This window comes from Argiope bruennichi, chromosome 7 (assembly GCF_947563725.1).
Source record: "Argiope bruennichi chromosome 7, qqArgBrue1.1, whole genome shotgun sequence".
Classification (NCBI taxonomy): Eukaryota; Metazoa; Arthropoda; class Arachnida; order Araneae; family Araneidae; genus Argiope; species Argiope bruennichi.
The window spans coordinates 119856759-119870864 of NC_079157.1; the positions used below are offsets into that span (position 1 = coordinate 119856759).

The window sequence follows — 14106 nt, forward strand, 5'->3', positions numbered from 1 at the left end:
ATTATACATTCATTATATTAAATTGCTTTAAAATAATATAATATTATATGCAACACAACCACATTAAAAATAAAAAGAACATACTCTAAAAATCCTGGTTTATGTTTGGTCTCTACATGATCTCCAAACTGTATCTGACATTGTATACCAGCAAACTGAGATGCTTGCTCAACAGTAACAGGATGAGTTCCATTTATAATAGCATCTCTAGCCTGGAGAACAGAGGGTAGAGATTCTCATATAAAACATCAATAAATTTATAAAAAGCATTTTTTTTCAAGAATTAAGAAATAGTTCTAATTCTTAAAATGAATAAGACTCTTCAATACACATAAAATAATTATATTCAGTTATAATGAAAAAAAAAATATTTTACATATAGTGTACGAAAAAATTACTAAAAATTAAAAACACTAACCTGCACATATAGTAAATTTAACTGTACTGGATCTCTGGAATCAACATTTTGGTCAGAGAAAAAGAACTTCCGTCGCAACAATAGTGTTTCTTCTTCATCTATTCCTTGTTCCCTCAGAGTTTTAGAATGATCAACCCAGTTTACTAAAAAGCAAATTGAATACAATGTGTCATTATTAAGGGTCTAAAAACCTAGAAATCAAGACAGGGGGGGGGGGAATTATACATACAGTCATCATCTGTTTTTAATTTCTTTTTTAACTGTTCCATCTTTTGGTCTTTGTCCTTATCTTTTTTATCCTAAAAAGTAAATAAGAAAATCAGTTTAAACAATAGCAATAAGAAATAACAGAAATTAAAAAAATTTCTTTTCCCATCAAGAAAAAACATGCTAAATATATTGAATTCACAACATAAAATCAGAAATAATTTTGATATTACAAGTGTACTATCAATTTTAAATAGATATAATATCCAAACACATTTTTTAAATGATTTTGTTCAACTGATTATTAATTAACAATTTTTTATTTATTTAGAACTTATTTCTTTATCATACACTACACAATGTTAATATTGTCATTTTTGAATGAAAGAAAATTATACCTTTTTAAGGGTCAAAGTGCCTGTATTTGGTTCTTTATTTTCATCCGGAAATTCCCGGATTAGTGAGAATTCATCATGATTGGTGATACCTGTACATTATTAAGAATCAAATTAGAAAAATTTACAACTAATATTTGAGTTATGAATCACAATAAAGATTAAAAAAAAACAGTAATTTACCTATTTTTGTGCATATAACTACCATTAAATTGGCAACAACTTGGCTGTCATCTACAAGAACAGTTTTTACAGTACCATCCAACATTCTTACTCGTAAAGTTCTCATTTTTCTCTTATATTCTAGAAGATCCTATAAAGACAGGTTTAGCAGCGAATCATTAGAGAATATAAATTTCTACTATTTGTAACTCTTCAGAGATAATATCACATAATTCAATGAAGATAATGGATTGCTTACTCCATTTCGAAGAAGATAATATTCAAGGGACCTCCCAGGTTCTAACCATACTCCTTTTTTTGGATCTTCATCAGCCAAAAACAGGCCATAATTTTTTGCTAATGAAAGAAAAAAAAATCAATTTAAAAATTCACTTAAAATGTTTAAGTTTATTTATTTGTTTGTTTAAAATCAATATTTTGAAAAAATGATAAAAATTATTAACTAATAATATGATTCTGACCACAAACAGTAATTACTATATACATAGTGAAATTTCTGAAATTTTAATTTGAAAGAAATACAAGGAATTTTAAGTAAAATTCATTAAAATTGACTGTAACACAATTCACTGACCTGCCTGCCACAATTTCAAATCTGTTAAAAAATTATTTAAATTTTATAATGAAAATTTTGTTCTAAATGAATGTAAGATTGAAAATTAAAAAGCTATAAATAAATGAGAAAATAATAAAAGAATGAATTAGATAAATTTATTAATATATTAAATAACCTGAAATTACTCCTAACAAATATTTATATAGTACAACTCGACTAAATGATCTCCTGGATCAGCCCAAGTCTAATAAAAGTAAATGCAAGAGAACTGTGCTTAACAGACACTTGATCAGCTGCAAGAGCCTATATTGATACACAGAGTAAAAATACTGAAAAACACAAATACAATTACTATGATTGCTCAAGTTTTTGAAAATAATGAGAAAGAGAATGTAGACAAAAATCGGTTTCAAGCAATAGCATCATAATTTTTTTAATAAATATTATGTCTTGTACCTGTCTTCATATCTTGTCAGCATAGCCAATAATTAAAAGATCTTTATCAAACTGACATAATAATGCTTCAAACAAAATGCTTATAAAATTGAATAAATTCTGAAAATTGTTCTTTTTCATTATAAAAGTAATGAAAATATAACAATTATACACAATAAAGGGTCGGAAATACAAAGCAGAACTTTATAAAATAATGAACTGTGCCAAACATAAGTACCAAAATAAAAAAGGATGTTTAATTGAATAATAAAATGAACAAATTTATATAAAAACTTTAATGATATTAAAAAATTGTAGAGTAATTAATTATATAAAAAGAATTCATCTCAAGAAGGATAAAATTTGATTCTAAAAAATGTTGCAATCTTCATTTCCATGGAAATGTGTCAGGTGTGAACATTATTTAATTCAGCATCACTATTCAGATTCCTCTTAATTTTTATTCCCGAATTATCACTCAAATTGATACCTCTCAATTAACTTAGAAGATAGAAAAATAATTAGCAAAATATGATATTTTTCCCATAAGAGAGAGTTGCTGAAATGTGTTCCAACATACCAATCTTCTGTTGAGAAACATTATAGAATGATGCATGCCTGTTTATATATATTTAGTGACTGGTATGTAAATGGAATAATGTATGTTAAAGCCAAAATATGTTTGAAGATAAAAGCTGTCAGGCTAATATAAAAGAAAATTTTTGGTCAACAGAAATTGAAAGAGCTTGAAAGTTACCCAACCTTTTGCTTGAATTGATAGGCGGGACTTGGAATAATTAACCATTTTTTGTTAGATTTCAAATTAAGCAGAACACAAGAAAATTTGTAAGTATATTTCCTTTATACAAAGACACATAAGAATAAATTTTTTCTTACATTCTCCTAATCCAGATTCGCCTCCTTCTACGATTTTTTCCCTTATTATCCTGCAGGCATCGTAAACGATTGTAGAGGGATCGAATTGCATCGTTTTGACGACATTCTTCTCGACAACGCTCACTTTCAACGAGAGCGACATACTGAAGTTCTGAAGATGTCACCTGTAATAGAAAGAATAGTAATTTAAAATCCAAAACTCTTCTAAACTGTTAAGCTCGTGAACTAGATACTAATCATACAAATTGGAAATTACTGGCAAAAATACTTAAACCCTATTGAAACACATTGAATAATTATGAATATATACAACTGTTATACTGATGCAGTTAGGAGATATTGTATTTTCCCCCCAGATTCATCAACGAAAACTGTACCTATTACATAAAACTTTTCACCTAAAATTAGAAATTGCAATTGACTACACAACTAAGAATTTAAAATTCAATAATTAATTTTTGGAAAATGCTACATCAAAATGTTTTTCTGCAGATGTATTATATCTCAGCATTTTCTTTTGAAATTAAAGCCTTATTCTTTAACTACATCCAATCATTTCTAATATTATTATTTACATAGAATTTTTATATCAAGTAAATGATTACCATAAATAATGATATTAAGTTCTCCCTTAAAACCTAAGTAAAATTTTTCTATATAGGAAAATATCTTTTCTCTAAATAATAAGTTGATTGAATTTAAAAAAAATATGAAGAAGTATTTATAAAACAACTACAAATAATAACAACAATACAGTAAGTTAATTTGAAATTAGAGAGCTAATTCAGTTCATTTAAATATGACACAAGTGGGTTTTACAGAATTTTTTTAAGGGAGTTTATATAAAGTTAAATAAAAAAAAGCTTTAAAGAAAAGAATTATTCTTAATCTTCTACACAATCTTTAATACATATAAACAATGAATAAATAAAATGTTATGCACAGAGAGTTACTATTTACGCAGGGGAAATCTAAAATAAACAGTACTAAATAAACTTTAGAGTACAGAACACTAAAGTAATAAAAATGTTAAAGTATTTATATTTCATTCACATAACATTATATTAAGTAAAAAATTATTTGAAGTTACAGTCAACATATGGGGGGGGGATATGAAATAATTCATTTTCTTAGCTTTGTGCTATATCTAGAATGTTTGGATAAAACATTGAATGATGAGATAAAATGGTAACTCTTTTAAAATTAAATCTTTATTACAATTGTTAAATTTTTACTACTATTATTTTTTTAATATTTAAGCATTAAAACGAAATAAAAGTTAATCAATATGCTGTATTCCAAATTAAAGAGATATATTCAAATTATTTCACAATGCTAAAAAAATCATCAAATTATATTTAATCCGTCTATATTATATTATACTGTCAATATTTATATTTAATTTCGTCTATCTATACGGGAAAAAAATGTTTTTGTTTTGTAGTCAACATTAACCAATTACGCTAAATAAATCGATAGATATTAAATCAATCTGAAAACAAAAAAAAAGATTAGAAGTGTTAAGCAATTATTCTGATTCATTTTATCTAAGAGACAAGAAAGAAAACATTTTAAAGTAACAAAATGTTCATCAATATATTACACTTTTACAAACTTTAAAAATGGTGACATTTTATCAATAATCATTTATAATCTGGGTTTTCTAATTATAGAGAGTAGAAAAAAATTTATCAATCTGAAAATTATCATTATCTGAACTGATATTCAGAAACCAAAATTCCATTGAGCGTTTTCACTATAAAATATAAAAGTAGTGTACTAAATAAATGAATCATTATTAAGTTTGAATTTTCCATGTTCTCACACCCCACTTTTTTATTTTACATATTAAAGTTACTTTATAAATAAATAAAAAACTTAGTATCAAAAACAAAATAATTAAATACCACTATACCGTCATATTTTTCTGATAACTAAATAAAACAGAAAAGTATATCAAATATATAAGAACGGTTTGCATTAAATGTTACGAAATCGGGTGGAAAAATTAAAAGGATTCCAGAAATCCAAAAAGGATACACAGTGAAAAAGTTTAAAGATAAATTCCAACTAAGGCAAGGATTTTGTAAAAACCATCAAGGCAAAATGTTATCTGATGTATTCTGAAATTTAGAATGAGAAAATGTAAACTCTTTAAAAAAGAAAACTTCCAGAAGTCTCTCAATCACGATTATCAATACAAAGATGAATATGATCAAAAGAACTCTGAAAAACTTGAGACGGAATGAAGAGGAAGCTATATTGGGGGAAAAAGGTGAATGCTGTTAAGAAATTTTCCTTCAAGATTCCAAATTAAATTATGTCTATCTTTGTTCTGTGCTATTTTAGATAGTAAATAACGAGCTTCAAACAAATTTGTCTTCAGTAGAATAGATCAAACAAGAAAAGACTATTAACAACCCTCCAGTTTGGATTTATAAACTGTCTTCAACAAACTTTTAAAATCTGGAGATGATAATTTAAGAATCAAAATGCTACCAGAACTACCAATTCCTTCTCACTAAAACCAGTTAACTGGAGAAATTCCTTAAACAGAAGTAAAAAAATTTCATTCTAAGAATAAGATTAAATTATAAAGAACAAGAAAAATTCAAGGACGGGGACATGAAGGCCAGATAAATTAACAGAGACATAATAGTTAGGCTCTAAAAATAAAACTGGAAATTTTCGACGGGTTCGTTTACACTGACATTCTACAACTCGTTATTAGAGGTACCAGCATTCAACGTCAACACGACCCTATTGTAGAAAGGGAAGGGGGGGGGGGGCACCAAGACAGAAATCGATGCCATAAAAGGACTATTTTTTTCTTTTTCTTTTATTTCTTCCTGCACTCTTTCTATAAAAGTGATGTTGCAGATACTGGACAAAACTTGACCGAGTGTAAGGCGATCCTGTCTCACAAAAAAAGATCACCGATCAAAGTCCACGAACAACAGAGCGATCACTTCCTTCGACTAAAGCAAGCACAAACGAAACACATTAGCGAAACCCAAACCGCTTCTGTGCAAACTACAGAAGGCCTGAAGAAAATGGTGTGGGGATGGGATTCTAAATTTCTGGAAACCCAAGCTAGACGTATAGTTACGCCACTGAGGCGCCGGACGATAATCTCCCTCCCTCACCAACTCCCCCTTTTCGAACACATCACCATCTTCTGGGGACTCGATCGGATCACGTCTCCCCCCCCCCTCTGTTAGACAATCTATTTGGGCGTGTTTGGTTTTGGTTGCCATGGGATACCGGGAGCCGATGGAACGACTACTCAACTTCGCTCACAGAAGATGAGTTTCGAGAGTTTATATTTTCCCCTCCATCTGCACCCCCACCTCCGTTCTTTTTTAATAGAGCATTCCCACAGTTCGATATCGTACAGACCACCACTCTGGGCACGAGAAATTCCGTAATTATAAAGCATAGCGAAGATCTAACTGGTATGTTAAGGCGGTGATAAATTTGTTTAAAAATTCGACAGGGGGCATGGAGAGGATCATTTTTATTATGTTATTTTAATGACGCATATATGGAACGTGAAATCGTTAATCAATATCAAAAAGGGGGTCGGGGTGGTAAAGCGGCGATGAAATGTGAAGGAATCTCTATCGGGGTGAAGAGGGGGGAAATGGTATACTTATTGGAGTAGGGGAAAAAGTAATAAGTACGGAAAAATTACGTCAAACTGATAAACTAGATTACGGAGAAGACTGACAGATAAAAAAAAAAAAAAACGATGGCGTAGTTAATGCTGTTTTGTCAAATAGAACGTCATTGATTACGAATTCTCTCTCTCTCTCTCTCTCTCTCTTCCCCAAAATGTGTTCTTACTATTCTGGCAAGAAAGCAAATGTTACGATTTAAGATAAAATAAACTTGTTATAACTAATTTTTACTTTCTCGTATGCGTAGTATAAAGAAAATATTGTAATTGTGAAAAAATTGGAATTCTAGACTTTGACGAATCTCAGCGTTTTAGAACTCCCTCAGACCGAAAAAAATATTTTTGGCATATGTCGTCTGTGACAAATATAACTCAACAATGCTTTGAACTAGAAGGATGAAATGTGGTATATGGCTTTCACATGAAATTTGTAGATTTGTTTGAAATTCTGAGCCAGCTCCGTTCAGAGGAAGTCTGTCTGTCCGAATATAAGTTAACACGATACCTACATAACGAAGAGACCTAGATGGATAAAATTTTATATACATATTTAACATTAATAGTATAGACACTTATCAAATTTTGAGCGAAATAGTCTTGTCCTGTACTTGTTTGATAGTCTGTAGTCCTGTACTTTCAGAAACATGTAAACTCAAAGACATAGTGATTGAAATATATCAAATTTGGTATGGGATTTTGTTACTACAATTGTAGTTTCGTGTCAATATTTGTTTCAATGGGTTCCAAAGAACGTGTTCTAAAATACTTATAATTCGATTTTCGCATACTGTTAACCACATGGTAGGGATTAATTGTGAAAAAAACTCGCCAATGATGACGCATTAGATTCAGTAAAAATGCCAAATTCACGCCAAAGTTTAATATTTCTTAACCATAGTAGACCAATTCCATGCTAGAAAATTTTGGGAAGACAATTCCATCTGGTTTTTTGTTATCACTGAATTATATACTATATATAAAAAAAGGAAACACAAGAGCGATGTCCTTCCTTTCCTCCAAACTACAACTTAAAGAGAACATAAGACTTTACTCGGTAATAAAATATTTACTTATAATGGTAATTATTTTTGTACACTTTTTAGGAAGTAAGACAAAAAAAAAAAAAAAGTGTAAGATATGAAGCAAAAGTTTCACAGATATTACAAAAGGCATAAGTTGAAGCAACAAATGAAAATGTTGCAGAGAAAGTGAAATCTATCGCAACATAACAATGAAATCTATAGTATTTACATTTAAAAGATTTTTAAATGTAAAAGAATGATTCTTATTGAGCTTATTCGTGAAAAATTTACTTTTCACAATATTTGAACATTGATGTTTTTTTTAGCTACATCTTTAATTAATTGCCTCTTTGCAAATTTTGGCATTGTAATCTGCATGGAATTCATCGAGTCCCTTACAATGATGATTAATGAATTTTTAAAATTCCAAAATCTTAGACAAAGTTTATACCATTAGATAACAGAGCAAAACTCCTAAACGTTAAATAAAAATATTATGAAATTGCCATCGAAACAATATTTGAAATTGCCATCGAATACATTATTCATACAGATTTTTTTTTAAATAAAGTTCTTTAAGTCAAAAATATATTTTGTAAATTGAATTTTGGCATCAAATTAATGGTGGGTTTACACTCGGTCAGCTACAAACCATCCGGTAAGATCACGCATGTACAGTAGCAAGTACTTGTCCCATCGAGACAGGAACTTGCTATTGGCGCAATCTATATTTTTTCAGCGCATGCGCAATCTTTCTTCTGCGCATGCGTGACTTATTGGAATCTTATAACTGGCCGAATGTAAACTCACCTTAATGTTACTCACCTTAATGTAAATTCACCTTAGTTAACTTCAAAAGTAAAGGAAATTATTTTTTAATGGAATTAGAGAATGAAAAACATCAGATGAAAGAAATAATAAAAATAATAATAAAAAACTCTATTTATAATAAATCGCATATTAATATATATTTTGACAATAAACGACAATATTTAATAATATTTTGAAAAAAATCATTGTACGGTTAAAAAAAACAACCCACACATGCAATTACAGTTTAGAAAATGCAAGAATCGTTTAATTTACAAAATACATTGTATTTAATTTCACTCAGATAAAACGCTGTGCGAAATGAGTGCCAGGCAAAAACCTATTTCCAGAAGGAATCCGAAAAGATGGGCGAGTCAAACAAAATGCGTTAACGACTGCCATTTTTAAAGCTCAACGATCCAACAAGGCATTAATAAAAGCGAGCGGAATGGATATTAATGCGAAATAAAGTATTTTCCCCACGTCAATGAAGGACGCTTTCCACTCGCTCTAAATTTAATTATTCTTTGTCGCATTGATCGCCTGGGTCATAAATTTTAACTAGCGTCCTCACCACAGCGTTTTATGAGTGACTAGAGCACCCCACATATATACACCAGGCATCGATTGCGATACTATTTAAACAATGTCACAGAATTCACTTTTTTTTTCTTTTCTTTTCTGAAAGGTATTTAGGCGCTTTCTTCCTATAAAAGTGGTTGAAAACTTGCAAAATATATTATAGAAAAACATAAAAGAAGAAACAACAGGAGTGGACTAACCAAAACTTTCTTGCATGCTCTCTGGTAAAGATGAATTTGTTTTAGGCGCGTTTTTTCCCAACCGACTAAAAACCAAAGTTTGACATAGAACTATAACTGCAGTCACTAAATCCCATAACACATTTGATACATTTAAGTCACTTCGTTTTTGAGTTATCACGTGTACATGTTTCTGAAAGTACAGCCCGACAGACGATCAACCCCTCATTGGATTTTACTTAAAATCTGAAAAGTATCTACAATAGATATTATATATGTGTACCAAATTTAACCTCCCTTCGGTAATTTTTAAATTAGCGTGTTAATTTATATTTGAACAGCCGGTTTTAGTTTAGTTTAGTTACATTAACGTCCCGTTTTAAAGCAACGCTAGGGCTATTTTGAGACGGACCTCATAATTTTGAACAGCGGTCAGATGACGAGGGTGACACCTCAGCTGGTATCCCCCTATCCAAACTTACACACCATACCAGTGGGAGGACATTTGAACAGTGGTGATATAGGCTTCCTCTGAATAGATTTTGCGTGACATTTGACAGAAATTCCCACATTTGGTGTACAGACCATATACCAAATTTCATATGTTTAATTCAAAGCGTTTTTTAATTATCTTTATCACAGACTAACATTTTCTAAAAAATAGTTTTTCGAACTCGGGGAGATCTAAAAACGTGTAAATAAATTCGTCAAAAACTCGAGTTCCAATTTTTTGACGATTAAAATACTTCTTCTATTTTTGTATACAAGAAAATAAAAGCTAAGCAGAAGAAAGAATTAAAAAAAAAAAAAAACTTATCCATCTTATTGTTTCGATAAATCTTAAAAGTGGCTCTAACTTCAATAGACAACGCTGCGAAATGCTAGTAGTTACTTTTGAGAAAACCTTTCGGAAAGATCTACATTACTAATAAAAACCATCTGCTTTTAAAGTAGTAAAATAATAGTAATTTTAAAATAGCCGCTCTAGTAATACTAACCATAACTGACTGATGACGTCAGAGAGCGCCCTCTAAAGCCTTATGGCGCTCAGTTCAGATCTAGTGATGGCATGTGCAACACGATTTGATCCATGCTCTTATAACTTTAAATTATTGTAATAAATTGTCTGTGTATTACATAACCTGAAAATAAATAACTGTTACACTAATTTGGACTTTTTACTGAACCCCTTAACAACTCCAGAATACTATTTGGACTTTTTACTGAACCCTTTAACAACCCCACAATACTATTTGGACTTTTTACTGAACCTCTTAACACTATATCTGAGAGAAGACCAAGGCCAAACATTGAAAGCAAATACTCATGACTCCCGAAATAGTCTTTCTGAATGGCTAAATTTAAACGAGGAAAAGTTCTTTGAAATAAACTAAAGAAGCTTATGTTTATATTTTTTGATAATTCGACAATGATTTTTGAAATGAACACAGAATAACCAAATGCTTTTTATCGTATTACATTTTATAATTTTTTTTTTTTATGAAAGGTAATTTTAGAGCATCAAATGGAATTAGAATTACCATACACCAGAAATAATTATACTAGGATTTTAATTGTTTTGGCCAATAAGTAATATAATTGGACCTAATTATAATGATTCACCAAGCGATTTCTTCATAAGTTCATTACGTGTAACGATGCAAAAAGGAAAGGTCATTATAAACAAATAAGAAGCGTCATGCGATTGCAAAATTTCATTATTTCACCTTCAGATAAAATTCGTCTTTGCAAAATGAGTTTCCACTCTTAAGATATAGTTAATATAAAATTGAAATGTAACGTAATAAAAATGTCTTTTCTATTTCATTTTACTATCTGCATAAGGAAAGAAATTTGGATTTATTCCTTTACCGATTATAGCGACCATATCATAAAATTAGGAATTTTGCAAACTAACAACATGCAGTCACAATCCCAAATTGTCATATAGCGTGTTATAACGTCTAATTACTTCTTTGAACCACTATATAACGACACCAACATCTGCCACATTACATAATGGCAACTACACATGTGCGACAATATTCATCCAGGAGATTAAATGGGTTTTCTAAATTAAACTTTCAATTCAGGAAACTCGTGTTTACGTCCAACGACGTTCAACATTACGCTAAGTATCGGTACTGAGCTAGGCAGATATAATTATAACAAATATATCAAAAGTTATATTGTAAAATATTGCATGCAAGCGTAACAGACAAAATTTTTATATCACACAGATAAAGGTATATAAAAGGTGTTTTTTCCTTCATTTTATTGGATCATTTAATAAAAAGAACTTTTGATCTAATGTTCTGATGATTGTAATAATAGAAGTTTATATTTTAAAACTAAAAACTTTTTTTTAAATTTAAAATTAAATTTTCAGACAAACTTGATGCCGAAAAAGTATAATTGTAAAATTTGTGCAATGAATATTTAAATCTTTTGCTATATACAAGTAAGACTAGATTTAAGATCTATATATGGTAGTTAAAACAAGACTAATAACTTTTTATTAATGGGAATTTAATAGAATATAAAGAAACTAAACGCCTTTGAGACCAATTTGTTTATCCCGATTGACTTCTTACGCTATTAAACGATGAATACAGAATGGATTATGAAAATTTCCTCTTGTTTTTTTTTGATAAAATTGAAAAACATGAAAAAAATTGAATTAATTCGCAAAAAAATTACTGCGCGTGCAAATTAAGAAGTGATATACTACGAAATAAAAGTAAAGTAAAAAGTTTTACTTCGAAGTTCATGTTCAAAAATAATAATAATAATTCCATCTCAATTTTAACATTTACAAAAACATGCGATTGAATGTTTTGATGAATGAGCTTGAATTTTATCCCAGCATTTAAAAAATTGTAACAGAATGAGCATCAAATTAAATTTTTAAAAAATTATTAAGAATATAAAAATATACGGAAATGAAACTGATATCAATAAGAAGGCCATTTAAAAATTTTTTTTTTAATTTAAGAAAACGCAAATATTATTTTTGTGAAATAACAGTCTTAAAAGCTATTAACATCAATTTTCATAGGCAAACCATAGGGTTAAGCCTATTTTCGTGCTCGATTGAATTCTTTGTATGACATTTTTTTTATCTTGATTTTTATTATACTATCTTTTCTTTAGCTGATTGAAATTTTTGGTGATACGGCAAGCTTTCTAATAATAGCGCATTTCTAATAATATTTTGTAGCTCCATTCATCAGCTAAGCGAAGAGTTTTAAAATTAAGTGCAGTTATAAAAACTTTTAATGAAGCAATTTGAAACGCCCGCATAGTGGTTTGTTTACATTTGACTGTTGCCATTCCACAGTAAGTAATAAGGGTCATTTCTATGCCACGTACGTTATATAACGTTCTGCGAGGTGTGTGAAAGAGCCCCCTTGTAAAAAGGGGTCGTGCACGCGAGTGTGTGACTGTCATCTTCATATGAGCTAGAAGTCAGACTTCTGCCCTCGGGTGCTCAGGGGTCCTTATCTTCAGAAGTATTGCACCCCTCTTTCCGTTGAAATGTGGACAGGACATCATCACCAACAACTATTTACATTTGGATAATTTACAGATATTTTAAAAATAATTCGATAAATTCAAAATTTCACTGATATGCACTCAATTATTTTTATTATTAGCTTGCAAAAAATAAATGTGAAACAAATAATGATTAAAAAAAGGTGCAGGAATGAAATGAAAAATTTCAAATCTTCAGTATCAGTCAGGAAAATCGGATTTCTATTGAATTATAGGAAGACAATGGTGGTGCACTGATGGTACACAACTGTCCTACAGTTGGTGAAAATATAGAATGTGTTTTTTAGGAAACAGGAAATCCGAGATTCGATGCCAAACAGCCTGCCTGGAAGAAAAGGGGCGTATAGAAGCAGTCTGGAATGAATGATGGAGACAAATGAGAGTTGCGCACCGTTCTTCAGTTGGCGTTAGGCCGGAACGAAAGATGAATTAGTCGATTGATATAATTCACTGAAGCCAAGAACCACATCGAAATGCCTTCACAAGATAAAACGCCAGGGATTGTTTAATACTAAGCGCCTTGAAACACGTTGGCATATCACATTTTATTCTGGCTGCCATTCCGAAATGAGAAGACTGGCTATTAAAATTCTTCGAATGTTACTAGGTGTAAATCGATGAGAATGGTCTTTCTTAATTAATCTGAAAAGTGTAATGTTGGTGAAATAATTTTTTTTTTCTTTTTGCAAAATTCTTTTTTTTTAATTAAACAGCAATGAACAACATTACAAATCTACAGGAGGAGGATTATTTATAAAGTTTGGTTCAGTAAAGAACAGAATGCATTAACCGATTAAACATTTTTTAAACGCATAATGAAATATTCTTTTCAATGCTTGACCCCTCATCCCGTCAAAAAATCACTCGTTATAATTGTCTTTAAATATAAATGTCTAAGACAAAATGTTTAGATCACTTTCTTAGGTCACAGACAGTTTTGAATTTCAGATCCTATGAGCAAAGATTATTCTTAAGATACATTCATTTATGAAATAAAATAGATGTTTTCATAAATTATGAGTAGACATAAGGGTCTATTTTAAGAAAGTGTCTATTGGGTAGGCAAGATAACTAAGCTAATGGGAGTAAAAACATTTAAAATACACTATAAAAATAGGATGCTGTTTACAATGATAGTTTCTGCTGGAATTACAACAAACACTTGTTACTCTAATTTACAAGTTTAAG

General features: G+C 29.9%; 1 protein-coding gene across 5 annotated transcripts in view; it reads right to left on the minus strand.

Annotated features, from left to right (window-relative positions):
- LOC129975781 (talin-2-like) overlaps positions 1–14106 on the minus strand; it is a 108635-nt gene that overhangs the window by 40615 nt on the left and 53914 nt on the right. For all 5 annotated transcript variants that reach the window (XM_056088996.1, XM_056088997.1, XM_056088999.1 and 2 more), the window contains exons 2-8: positions 3092–3255; positions 1442–1539; positions 1204–1333; positions 1024–1112; positions 648–717; positions 419–561; positions 85–212 (exon numbers count right to left, since the gene is read on the minus strand). In XM_056088996.1, coding sequence (XP_055944971.1) covers positions 85–212; positions 419–561; positions 648–717; positions 1024–1112; positions 1204–1333; positions 1442–1539; positions 3092–3233 — 800 coding nt within the window. In that variant the 5' untranslated portion in view covers positions 3234–3255. The remainder of the gene's footprint in view (positions 1–84; positions 213–418; positions 562–647; positions 718–1023; positions 1113–1203; positions 1334–1441; positions 1540–3091; positions 3256–14106) is intronic.